The sequence below is a fragment of the Aphanomyces astaci genome, assembly GCF_000520075.1.
Source record: "Aphanomyces astaci strain APO3 unplaced genomic scaffold supercont1.22, whole genome shotgun sequence".
NCBI classification, from domain to species: Eukaryota; Oomycota; class Saprolegniomycetes; order Saprolegniales; family Verrucalvaceae; genus Aphanomyces; species Aphanomyces astaci.
Window position 1 is genome coordinate 259,764 of NW_009798285.1, and position 23,540 is coordinate 283,303.

Below are 23,540 nucleotides of genomic sequence, written 5' to 3' on the forward strand. Positions count from 1 at the left end.
GACGACTATCCGGACGACTGGAGGTGATGCCTGACGATACTGAAGGGGTGGTTCTCGTCTAACTTAACGTTGATGAAAGTTATCATGGTAGAATACACTATAGTGGTTGCAATTTGGCCGCTACGTAATTACGGTAATTAACGTTAACTACCGTAGTAGGGACGGGCATGGCCGTTTCACAAACCAGCCAATCACCGACGAATAGTCTTGTCGCAACGGTACCTGTGGTGGCTGGCATCTCCATATTAATAATACCTCTCCATGTACTGTATCCCATCGCGTCACGACTCGATTGTCATGGTAGCAGTTTACAGTACATATTGTCCAATCGATTCGAAACTGGAGCCCTCAGCAGAATCGAATGTCGTAAGAGAATCGATGAAAGAACCACCAAAGCCAATCAAATCACGTCATGTCGAATTTCTGCCAATCCAAACGCTTGATTCGGCCAGTATATACTAATCGTTGTATTTTATACTATTAATAGTTTGTATGGATTATTCGAAGGCTACGTATTTGGTGAAATGACTCGCAAGTCCAAATTTGGGTGAAATGCACAATACCTATAACGTTACTGTACATCTATCTACAGTACGTACTATTAAATACAAATACCGGTAGTACATACTAGCATGTCGTGATGACTACGGAGTCTGGTGATACATCGTCACACAAGAACTACAATGATGACGGCGGCGACAGTATATCATGTGGAGGACTGGGTGCTGTCTGTGGTCGTGGGCTCGTTGCGTTCGTCGATGGATCCACGCACGAGGTACGTCGCTTTCAAGCGTCCGTTGGCCTTTGGCTGTTTCTTCTTCTTCTCTTTGAAAAACCGCATCGCAAACCACTTCCAGCTCCGGCCAAACGGGTGTCGACAGAAGCGGGGAAACACTTGCGTGTACAAGGCACAGAGCAGGTCGTGGGCTATCGGGTCGAATAGCGCCGCGTCGAGCTCGAGCGGGGCGACTTTGTTGATGCGCGTCCGCAACGCCGGGCGCCACGCGGCGGCCACGGGCGTCGTGAGCGGCCCGCCCGATGAAATGCACTGCTGGTACACATGTTGGGCGGCAAACAGAGAATGCAGGGGGCCCCGCCGGAACTCTTGGCAGAGGCGGAGCGCAAGCACGTCTTCGAGGCGAAGTTCCAGGTAACAGTATGACCGAAACGCTGCGTACCCGTCTGGTGAGTCGAGAAAGGCTGACCACATTTCGAGAGACTTGCGACGGGGCATCGGCGGCGCTTTCGAGGACGCGCGGAGGCGCCGGCGGCTCATGCCGCCATACCGAACCAAGGTCGTGGTGCCGCGCAAGAGGTAGAACGCGTTGAGTTGGACCAGAAGCGTGTCCAGGATGCCGTCGATGTGAAACGCTGGTGAATATTGCCAGGCGTTGGCTTTGGTCAGTGCTACTGCCACCACGAGTAGTACCAGCGTGCCGCGCGAGCGGGCTACGAGACACCGAAACAAGTGAAAGTAATCCATGCTGTGGTGGCTGCGGTATTGTCGATGCAGGAGGGTCGCGGACACGACGGTTAGCGCGAGCCACGGACCAGTAATGGCCACACTCTACATGATCCATCCATCCGATGAGATGAGACAGTGTCGCATGGGGATGAGACAGGGTCAAATTACTACACGGTCGAGAGCGATATGTGGGGACGTGCCAAGCAGCATCAGCGTCGTCGACAAGGGCCGAGGCATTGTCGCATATGCCATCCAAAGGACGAGACTGGCCACCAGCGACACGATGCTGAAGCCCACTTGACGCTGCACACGAAGACACTGGCGATATCTGTACATGGTCTTGAAGTGCGCTTGGTTCCACTTTGAATACCTTGCCAGCAGGTCCGTTGCGTGCACGGTGATGACGAAGCGTCCTTCGAGCACCAACACCCACGCGCTGTCCATATGTCAGAAACATGTGACTGGCTACGAGAGGTGTACAAAAGAAACATGACGTTTCACGGCGCGTACTTTACCTCGTGGCAACCACTCCAACCCCCCACGCCAGATGTAACCAGCACGGCAGGTCTATCAATGACAAGAGGGGTCGCGTGATGGCGAGGACCATGCACAGGCAGGCAGGGACGACAAAGCGCACTGGTGGGGCGTGGACGATGCCTGGGTTCCACCGCTGTGGCCATATGGACTTGTACACCAGCCATGGCATGTACCATGTTGTCATCCACACAAGGACGAGTGGGGCATCTTGGACCTGGTGACGCATGTCGTGAGGTTCATCTTTATAACTCATATGTTGAAACTGACAAGTTCCAGGCCTCCACCTCACAATCAGTCATTCTGGGGGTAATGCACTCTGATTGGATAATACTACAGATAACTAAACGTCTGGCATTTCCATTGGCTGGATTCTCACGGGTGTTTGGTACTACCAGTATATGGAGGGAGACTCATCCAAGTGGTGTAACGGGTCAGAACGGCTGCACGTTCGAAATGGTGTCAGCGGAATCGGCGCCGAGTCCGTCACGGCTTGCAGCGGCCATGTACGAAGGCAAGGAAGACCAAGGACTGCGCTCTGGCCAAGGTGAAGCAGCTCGTTGGTTAGTTGACATTAGACGCCAACATATCGGCACCGTGTATGTAGGAACGTTGACGTTTGGCAACGGTGACACATACGTGGGAGAGTTCTCCAAGGGATTCCGACATGGGCGCGGGCGCTACACGTACCTTCGCGGGACGGTCGTGTACGATGGCGAGTGGCGCCGCAGTCTACGCCATGGCCACGGCAAGGAAGTGTGTCGTGACGCTAGTCAGCGGATTCGATGGAGTTACGAAGGGGCGTACGAAAACGACAAAAAGCACGGCCGTGGCGTCGAGCGCAAGACAGCCCAAGGGACGTACGTCGGGTCGTTCGTCCACGACCTCAAGGATGGTGCGGGGGTCATGACGTGGCATAACGGGAACACGTACGACGGCCAATGGAAAGATGGGCGCATGTGTGGCCTGGGCAAGTACGTATTCACAAATTGTGTTGAAATACCAACCACCTTGTTAACAAATGGTGTCGGAACGACGATCACGGTTTGTTATGTTTCACAGATACGTGCGGCAAGCGGACGGGAGTTTTTACGACGGCATGTGGGTGCACGGGCTGCGGCACGGCCGTGGTCGGGCCGTTTCGAAAGCCGAGGTTCGTTTTTTATATTTTCTTCGAAAAGCATAATACAACGTTATAGTCGAGACAGCTGTGATGTGTGAACTACGTTATTGCGAAAAACTATCAAACCCACCCTCGGTTAGATCTACGATGGCATGTGGAAGGAAGGGCTCATGCATGGCGAAGGGATGGTTATTGTCGACGCCAAACAGCGGCGCGGGGTGTGGGAGCGCGGCCAGCGGGTGAAATGGACGTCGGCGGAAGCCCTAGTGCAGTAACTTTTGTTCTTCAAGCACCCCCTCAACGATGGCATTGTGGGCGTTGGTCGATGACAGGATGGTCACCAACCTGCCAGAATGAATAACCTTTAACTTACAGCCAACAGTCCCAACATGATATTTTTGATGTTCCTTCGACATATACGTTCTGTTGTAAGTAAATACTGTGCGTTTCACCGAAATTTGTCAATCTTGGACAAGTATGATTGGCTAAATAGAATATGGGTTGCCTTTTGATTGGCTAACAATAATGAATTTTGCAACTCGTACTATTATTAATAGTACCTCTCTATAAACGTCGTTCTATTTATTACGAAGTATATTTCACATGTCCATCGATTGTTGGGAGGTTTAATACTACTGATCGTAAGGTTTATTGTACTAAGTGCGTATGGTAGGACAATCGACTAGCCAATGAAATTTCTTCAATCCTACATTCCAACCAATGGAACTGTTGTGCTTTGGCCCATATATTGACTTGTTTATGGAATTCGTAAGGTGGCTGGCCTTACTTATGATTATTAACCAATCAGAGTGCATCATGGTTTCTTTACCATATAATTGGTCACAACGATCATTAGAACGATCCTATTGGCCAGATATTTTCACTTTTCTATCATATAATTGGACAGAAATTTGGTAAGGCAGCCTGCCTTTCGAATTCATCAATAAGATGTGTTTAAATGAATTTAAATCATTCCATACAAAGATGAAGCTTCATTCAATAAAATTTGAACTATTTCAGATCGATTTATGGTTCGAAGGCATCTCACCTTGCAAGCCTACTAAAACCTACTGTTTCACCTTACGAATTCTGTATTATGAATTTTCGTATGGTATACATTGTATGGTACACAATTGTGTTTCGAGTCTTGAATATACTGCCCAGTCCAAAATTTCAAAGACAATAATATTGGAAGTAACCTGGTGGTTTAAAAGATCTATTTTTGTCAACCAATTGCCGGCGAAATACACAATACTTCAATAATTAATATAAACCCTGATCGTAAGTCGCTCCACTTGCTTTTTCGATTCATTTGATCGAACGAGGAGCTCTTCTATCCAAACTGAATGCGAGCCCTCCTACTAGTAACACAATACATACGACATGTAGATTGATTTTATAGTAGTACGACGCGAGTTTCAAAACACAAGATGACGGGCATTTGTTATTTGCGGGCCAAAATATCAAAAAAGTACTGCGACTCCAACGCGCCATCCTCGGATAAGTCGGTGCAATGCACGGCGTTGTGCACGCGGTCCGTGCCAAAGCGAGCGCGAATCGTCGACGGTTTGAGCTCCCGCGCCATGTCAATGTCCCACGGCCCGGCCGCTTCTCGGAAACGCTGGACCTTTCGTAACGTGTGAGAATAAAACCCAATATATATATATTGTGAATTCGCTATAAACTTCCAAAATTCGCCTGGTTGTTTGCCTAATCAATATTGCATCACGCCGAAGTTCTGATTGGTTGAATATAGTTGTCCTTTCGAGCCAATCAAATCCACTCAAAAATGGATCAGCCAATAGCGTCGATTCGTGATTTGATTCGGCGGGGTCAGGAAATTCGTATTGAATCCACAATATATATTGTGCTTTGAGCCAAAATTTCGATTTTTGACCTCGTTTCAACCAATCCATTGGTCGATTTTTTGTACTGCATTGTGAATGTAACATTTGGAAAACCATGCACACTATTTGAAGTTACACATACACACACTAAATCGATGGTTTCACAAGTTGGGTTGATTGGCCACTGGAATGGGTACTCGGTCGATTGACCTAAATTCGATCAATCGACTAGACAAATCGACATAATCATCGAATATGATGGCACAACTCGCAAACAAAAAGCACACAAAACCAATACTTACCACGTCGCCGTCGCCGATGAGCTCGAGCGCGATGCAAGGGCCGCTGGTCAAGTGATCCACCGCTTCGTTAAAGTGGGGGACCACACCGTCATATAGCTACACACAAGGACCGTTCAACACCAACACTGTCTTTGCAATACTACGACTACATTGCATACTAGAAGCGAAGCAACACGCTAGGAAAGCATAAGCACAACTCGAACGATCGAAACCAGTAACTACCAGCAATATCCCCGTATTGGAGATAGAAACAAGAAGCATGTATACCTCGAGGAATTCTGACGCCGACGTTCTGTCCAAATTGAACAGTTCCATGGCGGTGATGGTCAAGCCGCTGTCGAGGATGGCGTCGACGACCGCGCCCGTCTGGCCTTCCTTGAGCACATGCGGCTGGATGACGCAGCACGTGCAGTTGGCAAACGTCGCAGGGGACGGCCACGCCTTGGCCATAAACTGGTCGTGCAAGCTGGGGATGTTGTCAATTTTGATTCAATCGACCAAATCGGCACACAATCGCGATCATCGACCAATCAAAAACCAGAGCATGAATCCAGGGGCCAATCAAAAACTTCTCGCTTCAACCATGCAACATCGAATTAGTGTATGACTTGTATTAGTGTGACACTGGGCGACCATTTTTACATACAAAATTGGCAGAAAATCGCGATCGACCAGAACACGAAACAAGGGGCCAAGCAAAAACTTCTCGCTTCAACCATGTAACATTGAATTAGTGTATGACTTGTATTAGTGTGACACTGGGCGACCATTTTACATACAAAATCCAGTACAAACAATCGATCGATGGATTTGGCGAAAAACCAGCACACTTTTGGCTGAAACGACAATAACATTACATGACCAAATTGTGACTCGAACATAACAATAGGTGACCAATACACAACATAACGTGTGCCATGGTGTGCCGATGACATATCGAGACCAAAATAACAAATGGGGGGCCATCCAACACTTCACAAAAGGAGTCCTGTATGTAACAAAACGTGTCGAATTTCACCCACCGTTGGGCGTCGGCGGCGGTCGCAGCGACTTCAAACCCGGGCTGGTTGCCGCCAAATCGGGACTGCAACGACGACACGAGCAACGGCAGACGCTCCACGGCGCTCTCCCCCACGACTTCGACGACAATCGTCGGGACGTTGCCGTCGCGGAGGAATAGCTTCAAGTAGCTGAGCGTGAAGTGATTGTGGTGGAGCTGCGTGAGCACTGCGCCCGTGGCACCCAGGTGTGTGAAGAGGAGGATCGACTTTTGCGCTTGCTTGCCCAATTGTGTGGCCGTGAACGCGTCCAAGTAATCGGTCAGTTCAAAGTGGCGGCCAAACAGCAAAAGCTTCCCGCCCAAGAAGAAGTCCTGCGGCGACACACCGGCAGGACACTGGGTTTTCTTCAGGAACAACTTGTTGCTCTTCACGTCGAGGATCTCGACGTGGTTGCCGTCGGGGAAATACCGGACGTTGAAGTTGCGGTGCATCCTACGGAATCGCAGTTCACGGCGGCGACGACGATAGAGAGGAGCCATACGTACTGTGCATGCTGGTCGAACCACTTGGCCTTGAAGGCGTAGATCACATCGCGAATGGCATTCATGGTTGCTCTTTGAGCTAGATGGAGGCTTTCTCTTGTCGTCAGGCGGCAGTGGCCGTTTCAATTTGGAGGTGAAACAGAATTACGATCGAGTGAAATTTCGTGTTGTGGTTTCTGGTTGGAATTTAAATCGATTTGATTGGCTACCTCAGATGAGCTCAAAATTATTAGCCAATCCAAACCTTCTCATTGAAATTCAACCAATCAGATCGATTCTGGATCGGTTTGGCCCTGCCTCCCCAAATTTGTATCAAATCGACAATAAATGAAATCTCATTTATACGATGTTTGTGCACCAACCAAGAGAAAACATGTCAAAAGCCCATTTTCATTTTATCGATTTATGCATACGTTAAACAAGGCTAATGATGCTTAATTGTTTTTGGCAATTGCTGGTTCGTAAATAGAATTGTAAAGGCACGACGAGGTTTTATCTTTGGATTTGTATGCTATAAGTGAGGATGTCATGCACATGGTCGTCGTGTCCGGTTGAACTTAAACTCTCCGAAATTCAAGTTGCATGGACCAATCAGATTGCGTCGAAGGCGCTGCTTTAAACTCCATCAACGATTGTGCTAGCGGAACGGCCATGGCGACCGACGTGGCGATGGAGTTTGACATGGACGAGTCCGAGATCCTCTTTGGATCCAATGGTGGAGACAGCGCCAGCAATAGTGACGATGACGATGACATGGACACAGCTACGACACTCCGCCACCACCACATGCAACCGAGACCCGAGGACATGGGAAGCAGTCCCACCCGGCAAACACAAAAGCTGCCGCGCGTAGAATCGTGGGCAGTAGACGGCCGAAGTACTGCGATGATGAAGAAGCACCCCCAGTGGGAACGACAGAGTCATTCGATGCCTGCCCCATCCTGCGGCTTTCTCGTCGATAATCGGCGAAGGCGGAACAAGCAACAGCATTTCGACGCCGACAGCCCACCTCTGGACCATCCAGGTGCGTTTGTACATTCGTTTGGGATTTTCATGAAGGGGATTAACAAGTCGATTCAGAATCGATACTCATCCCATCATCGGCATCGTCTCAGCAGTCATCGCATGTCCACGGTGCCGCCATTCCCATCCGCTTGTCGGCCCCTTTGCATTGGCGGCGGAAATGCTTCGAAGACGCCGACGACACCCATGTACCGATAAATATATTCCATCTTGTCCAATACTACTACACTTATATATCTTTGCCAAACCACCTAGTTTGTACCGCCGCATCAACTCGTCGAGCGCGACTGCTTTTCCCTCGGGATGGGCCATTACTTTCGACACAAACCAGGCAACATCTAGTATATACTACTAGTACTACTACTACTACTAGCTCAAAACCACGACGAACAAGGTAACTAAACGCACAACAACCTTGTCACATACTAAAGTCTGTTCGTGGGGCGGCCAATCTCCATACCATCCCTGCACACATCATCCTATCGTTTGAATATGAGCCGGTCCTTCTACTCCGCCGGAGGATGCTGTTACATGGTTGTCGTCACTTGAGTTGCGTTCGGTGGGTTGCATGTGATGGTTGTCGAGCCATACTAGGAGTAGTCATCGGCGCGTCCACCACCACCACCCGCTGCGATGTCTTGGCTTGGCCGCAGCAGATCACTCGGATGGAGTGGGCCCTACAAAACCAACCCATGACCGAGAGAACCAACATCGATGATGAGGATGGATGTCGCACCGGGTGAGGAAATCGTCTTCAAATTCGACGTGGGGACACGACACATACACACTGAGCACGCCCACGTCCAAGTGTTGGAGCATCAAATCGGGCATGCCGACCCCTTCGACCTTGACGCCGTTCCGCGCAATCCACCGCGGCGCAAACAAGTTGCCGTATGATGCATCCAGCACCGTGAACGGCGCGACGGCCGCCGACGTGACCCCGACGGCGGTGCCTCCATTCGTGTTTTGCACCACAATGTGCACTTCCACCACTTGCATCACGGCCACTGCGCCGTCCCGCCACACCGACCTACCATTGCATTGTGATTTCGAGTCCAAATCCATCGACCAATCAAAAACCATAACACGAATCAACTGGCCAATCAAAATCTCTCTTCAACATCATCGAATTAGTGTATACTGGCTGTTTTTTACATACAACATACAGTATAATAAATCTTTCGGTGAATTTGGTGATAAAATTCACATTTTGCCCCAATGCACACTATGATAAGAATGGGGGTCCACGGTAGATGAAGAATTGTTGGGTTGGCTAGATATTGTGCTTTCGAGTGAAATTCTCGTTGGAATTTAAATCGATTTGATTGGCTACTTCAGGTGAGCTCAAAAGAATTAACCAATCAAAACCTTCTAAATGATATTCAACCAATCAGATCGATTGTGGATCGGTTTGGCCTCTCCCCAAATTTGTACCAAATTCGACAATAGATGAACCAAATAAACAATGAAACGAGTAGTGTGTACCGCGTGGTGCGGGAGTTGGATCGCCGAGCCAGAATGGCCCACACGGCGATGCCACCGGCGCGTCCTTTGGCGACGACGGCGGCATCCTCATCGGACGGACATGATGCCGCCGATTGAGCGTACACGAGGCGTGGCAGTGCCATGGACTTGTGCAGATGGAGCCACTATCAAAACAAATATGTTGTCATATATTTTATCCATAGAGGTGATGCACATATATATATTTATACATGCAAAAAAATACGACGTTTTGACTGCCAAAGTGGTATTTAAATATATATATAATATACATATATATATAAGAATCCGGTGCAAAATCAAGCGTTCCACAGATTCAGAGAATCGCAATCAAACTCCATTGGAACTTTGGCAATGTGTCGTACCTTTTGGCGCATGGTTTGACCAGGGGCGACGGCGGCGAGAGCGGCGCCGGCGATCCGCCATCGGGCGCCGACGAGGGCTTCCCACAAGTAAGCTTGCTTGACATCGCCGAGGAAGATGTTCCATTCCGAAGAGACTTGCATCAAGCGAGCGAGCGTCGAGGCGTCAAAGTGACGTAGCACGTGGGGACACGTCGTGACCAAGGTTTGCAGGATGGACGGTGCCGTGGTGGATGTAGACTTGGTGGACGAAGACAAAGCGGTGGTTTTCTTCACGCGCTTGGAGCGTTGTGGCACGCGCTGATGCTGGGGTAGTTGTGGGAGGAGCATGGAAGTGCAAGGAATCCAGACCATGGCCCCGGCGGCGGCGGACGGCGGGAGCGTCCCCGGGAGCGGCACTTGCTGCTTCAGTCGTTCGTTTTCCTGCTCGAGCGCTCGAATGCGTTCGCATGCGTACTGAATGACCTTGGCGCGGCTATTCTTGCGGCTGTTGGGAAGGCGGAGGACCTAGCACGAACACGTGAGTTGCATGCAGACCATGCTGTCGGTGCACTCAGCAAACCTGGAGGAGATCGTCAAACCCGTTGTTCACTTCAACCCGAGTAATTTTTGCACGAGACTTTTTGCGTTCGTAGCTGACATCCTGCGTCGACGACATCATGTCGTGGTGGTTCAACTCGGCCAGGTCAAAGCTTGAGAGGCGGCCAATATCCTTGCGAGTCGGTCCAGACATCCCAGTTGAGTTCGTCGACGTCAACTGCCATGGAAGGCTTCCTTGATCGGGGGAGTTGAGTAAATGCGATAAGTCCTCGTCCCAAATGGGTTCGCCGCCGGCTCCGCCACTCAAGTTGCCGCCAGACATGTTCACCACGTGCTATGTTGCCGCCTGCCACTACTACTCACTGCTGAATTGACATAATTAAATACGCCAGTCGTTTCAAACACCTTGCTATTTGTATGTGAGGGCTTGTTTTTTAATCGTCGATTTCAAATCCCACCCACACTATTTGTCGGCGAGTTTTGACATAGTTGCACATTGCACCAAGTTCAAGTGCGCGGCACATACTAGTACCTAGTATAGCCCTACCTATGATCCTACGGTACTGTAGACCTGACCGGATCATGCTGCTCGTCTCAAAGGTCGCCATGCATCATGCATGTACTCAAGTCCATCGCATGCAGGGACGCACATACAGTTGTGAATGGATGACCATGCAGGAACTGAGCACCATGACGAGTGTGGCCATGATGCCAACTCGTTTGGACGACTTCCTTGTCGGCTTACGTATGTTTTCAAATGAACCCCTGCATGCATGGGCCTTTAGACACTGTGAGATACGTATATGGTAACCTTTGCCGTGAATGACGATGTCAGTGGTAGCTTGCAGTACTGTATGTACACATGACAACATTATTCCCCGCGGTACAGCTCTTTCCTCAACATGGCATTGGCCGCGTCGGCACTCGCCGACAAACGATCAAGTATTATTCTCGTGTCATGTTTGAGATGAACACAAGACGCTACATGTACGCCGTGTGAACCCACGACGATCGTCACGAGAAATGTGTGTGAAACCGTCGACACGTCGCTTGACGGGTGGTTTCACGTTGTAACCGCTATGACCCCCACAACTCAAGTGCCCCAGTCCCAGTTTTACTACGATGAATCGCGCGATCGACGACATGCAGCACCAGGGGGGCCTGGTCGAGTTCCCCACGCGCAAGCCGCTGGCCAACCTGCTTCTTGGCGGCATCGCGCTCTTCGCCATCAGCTTTGTAGCCACTTGGTACCGCGTGTGGTGGGACAGTATCATTGGTCTCGTGGTCACCATCTTGGGCTATTACTCGATTCGCAATGAAAACCTCGTGCCCATGGGCCTGTCGTTCGACATGGTACGTCCGCGAGCGGTGTGTTGGATCGTTCTAATCATGCCTGGGCGGCTGGATTGGTTCCAGGCGTACTTTGGCAGCATCCTGAGCTTTCTTCTGCACGGCGTGGCCTTTGGAATCATTGCCGGCGAGCTCTCCGTGAAACACGTCCTCACCATCGTCAAGCTGGACAACCCTCCCCCGCCTGGCCTCTTGATCTTCGTGCTCGTGGTGGAATTGATCTTGCTCGGATACAGCGTACATCACATACCCCCCTTATATACGCATCCACATATACAACATGCCTTGGTTAGGGTGTGGTCATGTCGTGGTATTACAAGTTCCGCGCTGAAATCAAGCACACCGAGGCCAAGGCCGACCAAGACTACCGGGAACTCATCTAGTAGTAGTCTAGCAGTAACTGGAGTTCCAAACGTAAATATATTCATCATAGTGAGCTTACTATGTTGTTTTTGATCCGGTGCATTATTCATATCCTTTTGATCGTGACCTTTGGGACTTCAATCACATGGTACGGATAAACGTTATCCGGGACAAATGCACCAATCGGCGAAACCAGTCAAACGAATATTGAACGACGACGATCGATGGCAGGCGCCAAACAAAAGGGCAAGCAGAGTGCGTCGACGTGCCATCATCGTATGATGGGTGTTGATCAAAGGTGACGGTCGTGATATAGATGATAAGGGCATGGCCAAGAAGAAGGCGGTGCATGCGAAACCTGCCGCGAAGAAAGGGCAGCCGTTCGCTTCCCTGAGCAAGCACAAGTAAAAGCAGCGCAATTGGTGCTGGCCGTTGACCTGCGATTGAACTGTAGACAGCAGCCGCACCAGCAGCAAAAGAGGCGATCGAACGGAGCGTCCAACAAGAAGCAGCTGACAAAGGAACAAGAGGCCATGCGACAGCAGCGCCTGGTGCAACAGCGCAGCTTTGAAGAGCGCATGCGGTCTCAGAAGAACCCTCCCCAGCCCAAACCCATGCCTTCCTTTGTCCTGGCTCCACCGACATTTACACTGCCGTCGTCGTCGTACGTCCACCACTGATTCATCGCTGAATCGCTGGCTCATATGTACAATCTAGGAATGGCCTGAATACTCGTGCACAGCCATCCGCGTTCGTGGCACTTATGGATCCATTGCTGGTACAACATCCACGTTGAATCAGCGCTGCTGCACTTGCGACTGTAGCTATGCGTGTAGACTACAAGTGCTCCTGCAGCGCCCTCTGGGCCTCGCATTCAACCCACGATTTCTCGCCCTGCCAATGTCTTCGCCGTGCTCGAAGATCACGATGACACCAATGCCGCCACAGTCGAGTCGGTCAACCCATTCGCCATGCGACCCCCGACGTTTCAAATCCCTGGACCTCCTACCTTTCACATGGCACGGCCGTCGTTCCAGCTGCCCGACGACGATGATGACGACCTATGAGCACGGGTTGGGCAAAATAAATTTGTGTCTTACCAATTGACTGACTGTATTGTGTGTTCTACGCAAAGCTTACCGCCCAACAATCGCGGGACCTGCGACATACCATGATACTAGTATATATTAATGTAGTAGTAGTACAGTATCTCCGTTTCCAGAGGAATTTCTGTGACTATTCATTCCTTTAGCCAATCATATCGCCACCTGCATTATTTTTATCCAATCATACTGCTTTGCTCGATTTCTTTGCGATTTCAATAGCCACCCATCCCCAATATGATGCTCGAGCGCCAACCATGACAATAAATAGTACTGTACTTGTGTACTACCCGTCTAATTGGAACTTTTCAGTTTATAGTTAATTGGAACTTTTCAGTACAGTAGTGTACTTGTGTCCTACCCGTCTAATTGAAACTACTGAAGTACTACTCAGTTTCTAAAATTGCCAAGGACTACTGTAACGTTAACGTTAGTATTAATCGATTCCCCAACCTGTAAGTCCTACTACTGTATCGAACGAAAGACCCCAAACAGTTCATGTTGAGTGACCACGTGGTTATGTGTGCATTTTCTGTCGACTCCACTCCCGCATGAGCGCTTCCTTGTCGGCCAGCTTTTGGCGCGCCACGTCCTGCCGCTCCTTGTCGTGCTGGGTTTGCACACAAGCCATAAAGTACACTTCTTCGTCGCGGTGGACGTGGCTCGCATGGTCGTGTCGGTCGCGCTTTTTTTGCATTTCCGCGTCCAGTTGGCGCCGCAGCATCGCCTTATGCGACTTATCCTCTTCTTTTGTGCGCCCCCTCGCCTGCCAACCAGCCACCATTGTCGTCGTCTTAGTACTACTAGTAGTACTACTACTACTATCGCTTGAGGCATCCGTCGTACCTGGGGAAGGATCGTCACGGGCGTCGTGGTCGCCGTGGATGCCAGTCGATGGTCTTCTTTCGCCTTGACCTGCTTCTCAAGCGTCTGCTGTTGGAGGTGGTTGTGCATGTCGCGATGTTGGAGCGCCGCCGTCGCCCGATCCTTCAAGTGCCGGATCTCGATAATTTTCATGCGCTGGGCGTACTCGGCGTCCATCGCGTCCGTCGTGGCCTTGGCTGCGCCCTGTGCCTCTTTGTGCCGGGCATATGCCTTTTCCAAAATGAGCTGCTGGAGGTGGGACGTTTGCGTGTTTGGGTTGGGCCTGGTTTCCGGAAGAAGGAAGCGCGGCAAAATGTGGTGCTGGCAATGGGAACGAATATCTTGGGTGGGCACTGTCAAAACGGCGCTGTCGGACGCGGATTTCATGAGCTGTGGCGACGGCGCGGGCTTGTGCTGTCGGCTGTGCGTGTTGTGCTTGTGATGATGGTGATGATGGTGCTTGTGGGCTGGTTGGTCAGATGACGTTGTATTGGCGCTCAAAGCAGCAGCAGCAGCAGCCGAAGCAGTGAAATTTGAGGCTGGAGATGAGCCAACCATAGCATTGGTTATTGCACTCGATGGAGCCATGTAGTTGTTGACCGTGAGCATCATCCCATCGACTTGTTGACGGGAAGAAGCATGTTGGCGAGATGGATGGATCCCTGCCATGGCTTCCAGGGCGTCCATGTGGGTCGTTGGAGTTGGTTGTTTGGACGGAGCAACGATGTTGTTACCGCTGCTACTGCTTTGACTCTTGTTGGCCTGCAATGTACGGAGAAAGGCTGGATCGTATCGAAACGCGATGCACTTGCCTTCGATCGCGATATGCCCCACGCAGCCAAAGCTCAACCGACACGACCGTGTACCTAAAGGTACCAAATGCATGATGGATGCATGTGACCTCGTTCACTTGCAAGCACAAGGGTTACCTGCTTGAGTGACGTCCCCCACGTGTTTGAATATCGCTTCCACGGTATGTTGGGCTTGGTCCTTCATCATGCGCGCGTCGGCGGCGACAGTCGAGTAGTTCACGTCCCCACAGTGCCACGTCAACGCCGGCAGCGGTCGCTTGGACGTCACTCGATACGACTTGAGGAACTTGTCTGTGAACGCAAACGTAGGCGTCGGCACGTCCTTTCCCTTGACGAATGCAAACTTGCCGAAGACGGGGACGACGAGCCCTTTCTCCAGCACCAAATGCCGCTCCACATGCGCCGTCAAGCCGAGCCACACGTCAAGGACACTTGATGCCAAGATGTGGTCGTAGTCATAGGTCGACGTCTCCAGCTCCCTCTTGCATTCCAGGAGCAGGGCGGTGCTTGATCCCATGAAGGCCGATCGAACGAACTTGGGCTATTTAAAGTTCAACTTGTACGGATAATCCTGAAAGTGCGTAACCTTATCCGTATATGTACAATCGTCAAATGGATCACGGTGGGGATGGCGGCGGCGGCGGTGATTCCAACCCGGCGGGATTCAAACCCAAGCTCATTGAACGGATTCTTCGCAACGTGTGGGACAATGCCAAGCAAGACGGAGCGGACATGTACGAGACCAAGTGCGATGACACAGATGATGTCTTGGCGGATGTGCGCGACATCACCAAGATCCAGCCTGACGCACTCAAAATGACCGCGGAACTCATGCGACTCTTTGTCCTGGAAGCCCTCCATCGCGCGCAGGAAGAAGCCATGATCGAGGATAGTTCGCAAGTCGAGTCTCGACACGTCGAGCAGATCTTGGCGCTACTTTTGCTCGATTTCTGACCCGGCGAAATCCCGTTCTAGCAACTATCAAGACACAATCTCATGGACAAGTCGTTCAGTTCTCGCTGTCAGTTGACAGTTTTTCCAAATCCGATGTATTTTCTGAATATTGATACTAAGTTACCGTAAGTCAGTACCATAGGTTAGTTGGACGTTAAATAGTTGTAGTAATTGATATTTATATATTTATTTTATTGCTCTCATTGTAGTACTAGTATTATACTTGTACAGTACTGTATATTAATATTAAAATATTAATATACAGTACTGTACAAGCAAATTACCTCGAAGTACTTCGGAGTATGATATTATGATAGGTCATCCCCATCACCATGCGAATGTACGACGTTCGTGAGTTTGACGTATATCACGTCAAAGTATATAACGCAATTTAGTTGCACCGACGAAGCCGAATTGTGTGGTTGCACAGCATAAAACGTGCCTCTCAACTACGTTTAAACTTGTTCGTTGGTTCGGGCAACTGTCGTTCGTTATTTCCACTGTCGTTGCAACAACTGGCAGAACGCTCGCATCGCCACTGCATCATGCTCGCACCCGAGCCGTCGCTCCTGGCGCCGCCGACATCTCCTTCGCCCCTCCCATCCCCGCCATCCCCTCCGCCCACATGCAGGTTCAAAAAATGCACTAGACCCTTGCTCCCTAACAGCGACAAGTGCTTGTTCCATAAGAACCGACCGCACTGTTCCTCCGCCGGCTGCAACAACCAGGTCGTGTCCAAGAACCTGTGCGCGCGCCACGGCGGGAAGAAGATATGTCATGTCGAAGGATGCACTGCCAATACGCGGGGTCGGAAGTTCTGCCTCGAGCACGGCGGCGTCGTGCCCAAGCGCTTCTGTTCGGTCGACGGGTGCGAAAAGCAAGCCCATTCGTATCAAAAGTGTGTGCGGCACGGCGGCGGTCGGTACTGCAAAGCGATCGGATGTTCGTTCCATGCCCGATCGGGCGGACTCTGCCGCTTTCACCGGTCCGGGACGCCTGCCGCTTCCACCAAGAGCCACGAGTCGCCGTCGTCGAGTTCGTCCGACGACGATGGCGGCAGTCCCGACAAGAGCACCCGCAGCTTCCTACTTGCGCCGGCAGAGCTATCTACCCACCACGAACACAACCTCGCGTTGCTCAATGCCCTGAAAGCCCATTTTCTACCTCGCGACAAGCCAGACGTCCCCCGACCGCAAGTCGAGTTGATGCCTCGGCCTTCCCCGCTCAGCATGCTGGCGTCCCTTCGTGTCCCATATCCACCGCCTCGAGACACTCCCAACGACCCGATTGAGCCGCCGGGCGCTGGATCTGGTGGCTGTGCCACGCCGACTCGGCTCCCGTCCAGTCCGACCGAGGTTGCCCACCCTGTTGATGGAGCAGCTGCTGCCACTGCTGCCGTCGTCGGCTCTTCTTCTTCGTCTACCACCAGCGTACTCCAAGACCACACGCTCATGTCAATGGCCAACTTGGTGCACGCCATGACCACATCCTCTTCTTCGTCGTCGTCGTCGCTGCTGCCCAAGTTTCGCTCATCGTTGTATTCCCTTCCCCGATGCAAATTCAATTCATGCGGCAACCCCATCTTTGCCGGCTCGGACAAGTGTGCGTTCCACAAGAACCGAACCAACTGCTCGTTTCCGAAATGCACCAACCAGGTCGTGGCCCGCAACCTGTGCGTCCGCCACGGGGGCCGCCGGCTGTGCCAGTTTGAAGACTGCACGGCCCATCGCCGCGGCAAACAGTTTTGCCTTAAGCATGGCGGCGAAGTACCCAAGCGCTTCTGTACCGTCGAAGGATGCGATAAGCAAGCTCATTCGTATCAAAAGTGCGTGCGCCACGGCGGCGGCCGCTACTGCCAGTCGCCAGGGTGCTCGTTTCATGCACGGACGGGCGGGTTCTGCCGCAACCATGCGACCGGAGAGGCGGCGGCGGCGGACGGTAACGACGACGATGATGATGACGAGGAAGTGAAGAAGGCCAAGCCCGTGGACGGACTCCTCATGCTGCAAATGTGTGCGACGGGAGCTGTCGACGGCTTGTAACAGGAATAGAGGTGGTGTAGGAGGATGCTGCATTAGCGTGAGCGGCAGTGTATGATAGAAGTAGCTAGCTACCTTACCATTAGCACTTGTAAATGCATGACGCGAGTACTACTGTAGTACGAGTGGCTAGTGTCCCAATTGGAGTACTGTAACAGGTTGAGTGCTGGCTTCACAGCATTAGCAGTTAGTACCTGGCAGTGCCATCTGATTGGACGATCCTTTGAAAAAATGCCATAAACTACTGTCTGTATGTGGGGGACATTAACAGTAAGAAGGCGACTACGATTGATGTACTACCGGTAGTATGCGTTGCCAAGTTGACACTTGTATTTTTCGAGCTCGAGCTAAAGTATGTTGACACTAATCATGATGTCGCAAAGCAAGCTCGGTCATGTACGCTCGGATGAGGTACTCAGATGCCTCTTGATGCACTGGGAGTTCGTTATCACTGGTGAATGTGTGAAGTCAAGAATGAAGCCCCTCAAGTGAAACGTCCTAACCAACTCGTGATGATGTAGGACAAACACCCTACTGCAAAGGCGGGCACATACAGAGAACCTTCCACAACAAGTAGTTGGCACTAAACGAGTTTAATCTTATGTCACTGTGCTCGCTTGGCACTTCGGTCGCGAAATGCAATTACGCTGGCGGGGTTTCCTCCGTGGGCGTCGATTTGCACTTCGATTCGCGAGCCTTGGCGAAGGAATTGGCCCGACACAAGAGGGATCAAGGCAGCCACGACCAACGACACGAGCTGCATGGTGGTAGGCTTTGGACGGATGGATATGTGGAATGTGATGTGACGATCGCTATTCCAAGCTAATAATAGTCATCCCCTCTTGGGCTATGGCGGCTACCCGCCACGGACAAGAAACCCTAGAGCATGCAACCGTCGGTGGTGTTAACCTAAACGCCCCATTGGAGCTAGGGGGAGCGTGACGGGGGGACTGTAGAGTGTGACATTGCACACGGTTTGCGGATGTTGCTATCTTAACCCATGTGGTGCACGTTGCCGGCGAGATGGACACTCTAAAGTTAACGAATCAAATGATGATGGATCGGAGAGCTCATCGGAGTTACTATGTGGAACTTGTAAGAACGAATTGTGGTAGAGGGAATTACAGCAAACTTCATGTTGCGAGCATTCGCGTGGTGCACCTTTTGCACCCAATTGACGAGTTCAGTACAATGCCCCCCCCCTGCATGCAAATTCGTTGGGGGCTTGGTGGTGTACCTACAGTATTGTAACGTTACTGTACATTATTGGCATGATGTTGACGTACCGTAGGTACAGGTTCTCTAGTCCTTGAAAGTACTACTACGTACTGTAGTAGAACTGGAATGCCCAAGGAACAGTGCGGCAATACGCTGCGTCAGAGCGCTTTTTCTTGCGTTTGATAACACCACAAAACCGATGGAATGGTTTAAACAAGGACAATACTGTAGGGTTGCCAAATGGCACTTCTTCGTATATACTCCAGTACTGTACACACACCACTAAGCCTAATGATACAGTACAGTACAGTAGCGCTGCGTCATCGAGGTTTACAACAACCAGGTAGACCAGGCCAGAATGCCACCAATGCCCTGACCAAAGTGACGAGGTGACCGCTAAGCTTACAGTTTGCGCAGGTGTAACGACTTGTACACTGTTACCCCCTGCAGCCATTTCTCTTGTCAGCAAAGTTGTCGCAATGATGTTGCTGGTTTCAACGAATTCCCTCGTCAAATTCTCAATCACGCACGACAGGCCATGTTGAAGCGCGAAAAATTGGCTCTCCACATTGCACAATGGAACCAGTTTACAGTACACTGTAGTTTAGTAGTGTTGACTACAAAAGTCTATGAATCTCCACCAGCGCCATGTGACGTGACCTATCCAGCTCCTCATTAGCATCGCCAGCTCGTCACCCCGTTCATTTGTTGAGGTGGTGCCACTACTGGCGCGAAACAGATCAAATATTTTGTCTAAGACCTGCAACACACGATTCGAGTGGGTGGAAAAGTCGTTGGTGCCAGTCAAAAGATCGCGTGGAAAGTTCAATATGCTAGACCCATTCAACCTGGATTTACTGGTTGTGGTATACTCAAGTCCACTCGTACCTCCTGGTATGTGGTCGGGGGAGGGGGGTGCAAAGGGGTGCAAAGGAGCGCGCTTGCTGGTTGGGCATGGTGTGTTTGCATCGGATAACCAACAATGCCAAACACTGTGTGGTCAGCGTGTACTTGACGTTAGGTAGTCCTTCACATATGATGAACTAGCCAACAACGTGGGAAAGGCCGATCCTTTTCCAAAGAACATGGAACAGGCCTGCAGTGACCACCACCACCACCCACCACCTACATACAGTACCTACTTACTACCTTCACCAAACCCACTCACTCCATATGACGAGCCCATTCCACTGTAATGGACTGCCAATCACGGGTCAGCAATTGTTTTCAAAACATTGCGAGTCACGTTGTTGGAAGAACGCGCTTTTTCCTCGGCGAATGTGCGCAAGTCTGAACACTGCCGGCACCATCTTGAAACGACCGTCGACGGTATACTTGGCGTTTGTATACCGTCGGGCGAGATGATCGCAAGATGGCATTGGCCTGACCAATCATGTGATGGTGGACTATAGTATACTACTGCTTCCAGAGTACTAGTAGTTAGAAAGGCAGGTAGGTACTACTCAGTAGGCTGGCTACTGTTGCCCTTCCCCAACTTACAACTGCGGGTGATCACTTTTCATTTTGCAATTGACAACACCACCACACCACAACACGACGACGACCAACATGTCTGTTTGTACGTTCAACGACTGCACCAACCACGCGATTCCTGGCTCGGTCAAGTGCTCATTTCATAAAAACAGGCGCCAATGCAAGTCCAAGGACTGCAACAACCAAGTGTACGCGCGGAACCTGTGCGTACGCCACGGCGGCAAGAAGCAATGCCACTATGACGGGTGCGACTCGTATGCCCGCGGCGGCAACTACTGCATCCAGCATGGGGGAATCGTAGTCAAACGATTTTGCAGCGTCGAAGGATGTGCCAAACAGGCGCATGCCAAGCAGCTGTGCGTCCGCCACGGCGGCGGCCGCCTCTGCCGCACCACCGGCTGCCAGCACCACGCGCGGGAAGGCGGATTGTGCCACAAACACAACCAAAACAGCAACCCCCATGCATTGACAACGACTGTCAAGGCCGAAGTGCGCACCCCAACGACGGATGCAGTGACGCCTTTTACGGCGTCTACCCACGTTGATTTGGACCAGCTCACGCCGTTGCCTCTCCTCACCGACGTCGATTTCGTCTTGCCCGATCTGGCGTCTAACATGTACAGCAAGTGGCTGCAGCTGACGCAAGACGTTCTCTGGACGTTGCATCCCGACTTGATGGGCATTTCCTACGCCGGGTTGCTGCCTGCCGCCATGACGACTGCCTCGCCTCCCATGCCCCCGCCATTCGTTCCAAAGTTGCCACCGACGTACGACCTTGTGGATTCTACCAAGGACATGTCGTTCGACCCATTCACTCTCCCGCACGACCCGTCGTCGTCGTCGTCGTCGACCAACCTCCTCTTTGACTTGTTTGCCCTCGACAACGACCTCCTGAACGCGCACGATATGTTTTCAGTGTCGGGCGTGTTGGCCTAGAACGCCGACACAATCCAACGCCGCCGCCCTTCAAAAGTCGCGTATTTATTACCACAGACAGTACAATAACACCATTCGTATCTATTTATATCGATTATATCCCGTCGTTCTGGTTGCCACCACCACCTTCAGCTCCACCTCGCAACATGAATGGCGGATATATTTAAGTACAGCTGGGCCATGGCGCGCCACGACCGCCAGCTACCATGTACGTACAGCATGGTGATTGTCATTTGATCCCACTTGATCGTTGTCGCCAGCACCACTTGGATGTGCCAACGATCCAGAGTGCTGACTACAGTTGGCCGTTTTCAGTTTATATTTTCCTTTTGTGCATGTCCGATTACAGCCAATCAAATCACAGGGCCAAATGTTGAGTTGTCTACGATTAATACTTCAGTTAATACTCAGTACTACGTAGTATTAATACCTGACACTGTGAAGTACTTCGTACTATTAATAGTACTCGAGCAATTAATAGTAAGTAGTTATACCGTTACCATTAATATTACAGTAATATTAATAGTAGTATGGAGTGCTGTTTTATCTCCCGCTTCTTGGCTTTCGACCACGGGATCTTCGTCAAGGTAGCAAATATAACACACACTGACATTAGTGGGGTTAAACACGCCACGAGGCGCCTACTGACTACCATTCATTAAAGTACTCGGTACCTCCACTAAGGTATCGGAACCTTTGACACGACACACACACAGAGTGTGTGTGTTTGCAATGGGTCAAACTAACGCGCGACCCAATTGCTCTGCACGCTGCAGAACACTTCCTCCCTACGGAAAGTCCAGTGTCTTGATGAGGGCGGCCACGGCAGGCTCTTCCTTGTTGGCCGCCGCCCACTTGCAAAATACGACTGGAATGTCGTCCAGCAAATTTGCCGCAGGTTCCCAGGATGATTCTTCATCGTCCAAGCCGCTTCACCAAAACTTGGTGTTGGCCATCCACGCAGCGCGCTTCGTCCAGGCGCTCCACATGAAATCCGCCATCACCAAACGCGATCTGCGCCTCGAGGTCTTCGGTTGCCTCTCTAGCACCTTCGTGGTACATCTTCAGTCGGCACGCATGATGGACTTTCATACGGTGGCACCAGCTTCTGAGTCTCCATCACATCGTCTGTGATGACTCTGGTCACTTGGCAGGTTCCGCGCCAATGTAGGGCCCATTTCGTCGGACGGTTGACGACCAATCCGACAAGCACAAACTCGCCGACCGAAAACCCCGCAAACTTGACTTGGGATTTTCGGTCGCGGCGTCCACGCACTTGCTGACGCAACTTGTCGCTTCGTACTGCCACGTTGTGGTGCATTTCTTGAAGCGCCACTTGGAGGTCTGTCACATGTTTCTGACCGGCGGCGCCAAGCCAGTCCGCGACGTAAACTTCCTTGGACGTCGGGTATACAAATCCTGCTAGCGGGGACTTGGCTAACAGGCCGGTAAACGCTGTCACAGGCCAATTCTTCTCAGCCGGTCTACCGGCTGATGGTTGAGGGTGCCTTGAACGAGGGGCAACACATGCGGCCATTGGTCCGCGTTCAGCTTCATTTCGCTGAGCAGCGCCTTCACGGCGCGCAGCATTAGTCGGTTGACTACTTCTACTGTCCCGTTCGCCCAAGGACTGTAGGCTGTCGTGATATGATGGTGGGCACCCACCAACTTCCGCACCTTCTCGATCACTTCGTTCTTGAAGTGAGAACCGCCATCTGACACCCGTGGTAAACCACGTCATCAGGCACTGGGCGGTCGCGGCGGTGTCAGCGGACTCTGCCGCGAACAGCTGCACAAAGCCACTCATGTCGTCCTTCACGACAAGCACTTGTTTTTGGCCAGACTTGGCCATGGGCATCGATAACCAGTCGAAGTGGATGAGCTCATTCGGCTTCTCCGCGTGAAGCGCAGAACTGAATGGACGGGGAACCATTTCTCCGTCAATGCACAGACAGTGCATACAGGCACGCACGAACGCTTCGACGTGGAAAGCATCTTCCACACAAACTTGTCGGACACCGACTTGATCGTCGCCGCGATGCGACGGTGACCGCTGGCTCCTTGGTGAGTGATCACACAAATCCGCTGCTGGAGGTCAACAGCACCGTCTGGGATCCAGATTCGTCCATCTGGGTCCACGTAAAAATGGGAGTCGTCGTCCCAAT

At 51.3% G+C, this 23,540-nt stretch overlaps 11 protein-coding genes across 15 annotated transcripts; 7 read left to right on the forward strand and 4 right to left on the reverse strand.

Moving 5' to 3' along the window:
• Positions 1 to 542: 542 nt before the first annotated feature.
• On the reverse strand, positions 543 to 2,247 carry H257_09210 (hypothetical protein). Its single transcript, XM_009835356.1, has 3 exons — positions 1,981 to 2,247; positions 1,637 to 1,901; positions 543 to 1,567 (listed from the first exon to the last, which is right to left on the reverse strand). The coding sequence occupies exons 1-3, from the start codon at positions 2,226 to 2,228 to the stop codon at positions 707 to 709; spliced, it is 1,374 nt and encodes a 457-aa protein (XP_009833658.1). The 5' UTR covers positions 2,229 to 2,247; the 3' UTR covers positions 543 to 706.
• Positions 2,248 to 2,394: 147 nt separating this feature from the next.
• On the forward strand, positions 2,395 to 3,530 carry H257_09211 (hypothetical protein). The gene is made up of 4 exons (XM_009835357.1): positions 2,395 to 2,546; positions 2,607 to 2,973; positions 3,062 to 3,152; positions 3,263 to 3,530. The coding sequence occupies exons 1-4, from the start codon at positions 2,456 to 2,458 to the stop codon at positions 3,395 to 3,397; spliced, it is 684 nt and encodes a 227-aa protein (XP_009833659.1). The 5' UTR covers positions 2,395 to 2,455; the 3' UTR covers positions 3,398 to 3,530.
• A 977-nt stretch (positions 3,531 to 4,507) lies between these two features.
• H257_09212 (hypothetical protein) lies at positions 4,508 to 6,969 on the reverse strand. 4 transcript variants are annotated; one of them, XM_009835361.1, is made up of 5 exons: positions 6,818 to 6,969; positions 6,294 to 6,764; positions 5,539 to 5,737; positions 5,272 to 5,367; positions 4,508 to 4,749 (listed from the first exon to the last, which is right to left on the reverse strand). In XM_009835361.1, exons 1-5 carry the CDS (start codon positions 6,877 to 6,879, stop codon positions 4,567 to 4,569), a joined length of 1,011 nt encoding a protein of 336 aa, XP_009833663.1. In that variant the 5' UTR covers positions 6,880 to 6,969; the 3' UTR covers positions 4,508 to 4,566. The 4 variants fall into 4 exon arrangements, with proteins under 4 accessions (XP_009833663.1, XP_009833660.1, XP_009833662.1 ...); XM_009835358.1 differs by having other exon boundaries at positions 6,294 to 6,969; XM_009835360.1 differs by lacking the exon at positions 4,508 to 4,749 and having other exon boundaries at positions 5,055 to 5,367.
• A 454-nt stretch (positions 6,970 to 7,423) lies between these two features.
• On the forward strand, positions 7,424 to 8,207 carry H257_09213 (hypothetical protein). The gene is made up of 3 exons (XM_009835362.1): positions 7,424 to 7,838; positions 7,895 to 8,025; positions 8,093 to 8,207. The coding sequence occupies exons 1-3, from the start codon at positions 7,466 to 7,468 to the stop codon at positions 8,177 to 8,179; spliced, it is 591 nt and encodes a 196-aa protein (XP_009833664.1). The 5' UTR covers positions 7,424 to 7,465; the 3' UTR covers positions 8,180 to 8,207.
• H257_09214 lies at positions 8,184 to 10,605 on the reverse strand. Of its 2 annotated transcripts, XM_009835363.1 has the most exons (6): positions 10,265 to 10,605; positions 9,706 to 10,209; positions 9,323 to 9,486; positions 8,574 to 8,867; positions 8,369 to 8,514; positions 8,184 to 8,316 (listed from the first exon to the last, which is right to left on the reverse strand). In XM_009835363.1, the coding sequence occupies exons 1-5, from the start codon at positions 10,562 to 10,564 to the stop codon at positions 8,379 to 8,381; spliced, it is 1,398 nt and encodes a 465-aa protein (XP_009833665.1). In that variant the 5' UTR covers positions 10,565 to 10,605; the 3' UTR covers positions 8,184 to 8,316; positions 8,369 to 8,378. The 2 variants fall into 2 exon arrangements, with proteins under 2 accessions (XP_009833665.1, XP_009833666.1); XM_009835364.1 differs by having other exon boundaries at positions 8,184 to 8,514.
• A 738-nt stretch (positions 10,606 to 11,343) lies between these two features.
• H257_09215 (hypothetical protein) lies at positions 11,344 to 12,036 on the forward strand. The gene is made up of 3 exons (XM_009835365.1): positions 11,344 to 11,595; positions 11,659 to 11,829; positions 11,886 to 12,036. The coding sequence occupies exons 1-3, from the start codon at positions 11,365 to 11,367 to the stop codon at positions 11,973 to 11,975; spliced, it is 492 nt and encodes a 163-aa protein (XP_009833667.1). The 5' UTR covers positions 11,344 to 11,364; the 3' UTR covers positions 11,976 to 12,036.
• A 131-nt stretch (positions 12,037 to 12,167) lies between these two features.
• On the forward strand, positions 12,168 to 13,060 carry H257_09216 (hypothetical protein). Its single transcript, XM_009835366.1, has 5 exons — positions 12,168 to 12,210; positions 12,272 to 12,359; positions 12,410 to 12,619; positions 12,673 to 12,733; positions 12,792 to 13,060. The coding sequence occupies exons 1-5, from the start codon at positions 12,180 to 12,182 to the stop codon at positions 13,020 to 13,022; spliced, it is 621 nt and encodes a 206-aa protein (XP_009833668.1). The 5' UTR covers positions 12,168 to 12,179; the 3' UTR covers positions 13,023 to 13,060.
• A 404-nt stretch (positions 13,061 to 13,464) lies between these two features.
• Positions 13,465 to 15,841, reverse strand: H257_09217 (hypothetical protein). The gene is made up of 3 exons (XM_009835367.1): positions 14,852 to 15,841; positions 13,905 to 14,788; positions 13,465 to 13,824 (listed from the first exon to the last, which is right to left on the reverse strand). Exons 1-3 carry the CDS (start codon positions 15,249 to 15,251, stop codon positions 13,576 to 13,578), a joined length of 1,533 nt encoding a protein of 510 aa, XP_009833669.1. The 5' UTR covers positions 15,252 to 15,841; the 3' UTR covers positions 13,465 to 13,575.
• Positions 15,079 to 15,838, forward strand: H257_09218 (hypothetical protein). Its single transcript, XM_009835368.1, has one exon. The coding sequence runs from the start codon at positions 15,332 to 15,334 to the stop codon at positions 15,686 to 15,688; it is 357 nt and encodes a 118-aa protein (XP_009833670.1). The 5' UTR covers positions 15,079 to 15,331; the 3' UTR covers positions 15,689 to 15,838.
• A 349-nt stretch (positions 15,842 to 16,190) lies between the features above and the next one.
• On the forward strand, positions 16,191 to 17,868 carry H257_09219 (hypothetical protein). The gene has a single exon (XM_009835369.1). The coding sequence runs from the start codon at positions 16,234 to 16,236 to the stop codon at positions 17,728 to 17,730; it is 1,497 nt and encodes a 498-aa protein (XP_009833671.1). The 5' UTR covers positions 16,191 to 16,233; the 3' UTR covers positions 17,731 to 17,868.
• A 2,590-nt stretch (positions 17,869 to 20,458) lies between these two features.
• On the forward strand, positions 20,459 to 21,532 carry H257_09220 (hypothetical protein). Its single transcript, XM_009835370.1, has one exon. It carries the CDS (start codon positions 20,515 to 20,517, stop codon positions 21,373 to 21,375), a length of 861 nt encoding a protein of 286 aa, XP_009833672.1. The 5' UTR covers positions 20,459 to 20,514; the 3' UTR covers positions 21,376 to 21,532.
• The last annotated feature ends 2,008 nt before the right edge of the window (positions 21,533 to 23,540 follow it).

Excerpts from the sequence above, each read along its gene's own strand:
- H257_09213 (XM_009835362.1), top strand. The coding sequence starts at position 7,466 with ATGGCGACCGACGTGGCGATGGAGTTTGACATGGACGAGTCCGAGATC. Across the intron at positions 7,839-7,894 it reads CCCACCTCTGGACCATCCAG|AATCGATACTCATCCCATCA; the intron begins GTGCGTTTGTAC and ends AAGTCGATTCAG. Across the intron at positions 8,026-8,092 it reads AAGACGCCGACGACACCCAT|TTTGTACCGCCGCATCAACT; the intron begins GTACCGATAAAT and ends CAAACCACCTAG.
- H257_09212 (XM_009835361.1), bottom strand. The coding sequence starts at position 6,879 with ATGAATGCCATTCGCGATGTGATCTACGCCTTCAAGGCCAAGTGGTTC. Across the intron at positions 5,368-5,538 it reads CGGCGTCAGAATTCCTCGAG|CTATATGACGGTGTGGTCCC; the intron begins GTATACATGCTT and ends CCTTGTGTGTAG. Across the intron at positions 4,750-5,271 it reads TCATCGGCGACGGCGACGTG|GTCCAGCGTTTCCGAGAAGC; the intron begins GTAAGTATTGGT and ends ACGTTACGAAAG.
- H257_09217 (XM_009835367.1), bottom strand. The coding sequence starts at position 15,251 with ATGGGATCAAGCACCGCCCTGCTCCTGGAATGCAAGAGGGAGCTGGAG. Across the intron at positions 14,789-14,851 it reads GGGGGACGTCACTCAAGCAG|GTACACGGTCGTGTCGGTTG; the intron begins GTAACCCTTGTG and ends TGGTACCTTTAG. Across the intron at positions 13,825-13,904 it reads CCGTGACGATCCTTCCCCAG|GCGAGGGGGCGCACAAAAGA; the intron begins GTACGACGGATG and ends GCTGGTTGGCAG.
- H257_09219 (XM_009835369.1), top strand. The coding sequence starts at position 16,234 with ATGCTCGCACCCGAGCCGTCGCTCCTGGCGCCGCCGACATCTCCTTCG.
- H257_09216 (XM_009835366.1), top strand. The coding sequence starts at position 12,180 with ATGGCAGGCGCCAAACAAAAGGGCAAGCAGA. Across the intron at positions 12,360-12,409 it reads GCTTCCCTGAGCAAGCACAA|ACAGCAGCCGCACCAGCAGC; the intron begins GTAAAAGCAGCG and ends ATTGAACTGTAG. Across the intron at positions 12,734-12,791 it reads CACTTATGGATCCATTGCTG|ACTACAAGTGCTCCTGCAGC; the intron begins GTACAACATCCA and ends CTATGCGTGTAG.
- H257_09218 (XM_009835368.1), top strand. The coding sequence starts at position 15,332 with ATGTACAATCGTCAAATGGATCACGGTGGGGATGGCGGCGGCGGCGGT.
- H257_09211 (XM_009835357.1), top strand. The coding sequence starts at position 2,456 with ATGGTGTCAGCGGAATCGGCGCCGAGTCCGTCACGGCTTGCAGCGGCC. Across the intron at positions 2,974-3,061 it reads CGCATGTGTGGCCTGGGCAA|ATACGTGCGGCAAGCGGACG; the intron begins GTACGTATTCAC and ends TATGTTTCACAG. Across the intron at positions 3,153-3,262 it reads GGGCCGTTTCGAAAGCCGAG|ATCTACGATGGCATGTGGAA; the intron begins GTTCGTTTTTTA and ends ACCCTCGGTTAG.
- H257_09215 (XM_009835365.1), top strand. The coding sequence starts at position 11,365 with ATGAATCGCGCGATCGACGACATGCAGCACCAGGGGGGCCTGGTCGAG. Across the intron at positions 11,596-11,658 it reads TGGGCCTGTCGTTCGACATG|GCGTACTTTGGCAGCATCCT; the intron begins GTACGTCCGCGA and ends GATTGGTTCCAG. Across the intron at positions 11,830-11,885 it reads TGATCTTGCTCGGATACAGC|GGTGTGGTCATGTCGTGGTA; the intron begins GTACATCACATA and ends TGCCTTGGTTAG.
- H257_09210 (XM_009835356.1), bottom strand. The coding sequence starts at position 2,228 with ATGCGTCACCAGGTCCAAGATGCCCCACTCGTCCTTGTGTGGATGACA. Across the intron at positions 1,902-1,980 it reads GTTGGAGTGGTTGCCACGAG|CGCGTGGGTGTTGGTGCTCG; the intron begins GTAAAGTACGCG and ends ACATATGGACAG. Across the intron at positions 1,568-1,636 it reads CACATATCGCTCTCGACCGT|AGTGTGGCCATTACTGGTCC; the intron begins GTAGTAATTTGA and ends TGGATCATGTAG.
- H257_09220 (XM_009835370.1), top strand. The coding sequence starts at position 20,515 with ATGTCTGTTTGTACGTTCAACGACTGCACCAACCACGCGATTCCTGGC.
- H257_09214 (XM_009835363.1), bottom strand. The coding sequence starts at position 10,564 with ATGTCTGGCGGCAACTTGAGTGGCGGAGCCGGCGGCGAACCCATTTGG. Across the intron at positions 10,210-10,264 it reads GGTTTGACGATCTCCTCCAG|GTCCTCCGCCTTCCCAACAG; the intron begins GTTTGCTGAGTG and ends TGTTCGTGCTAG. Across the intron at positions 8,868-9,322 it reads TCCAACTCCCGCACCACGCG|GTCGGTGTGGCGGGACGGCG; the intron begins GTACACACTACT and ends ATGCAATGGTAG.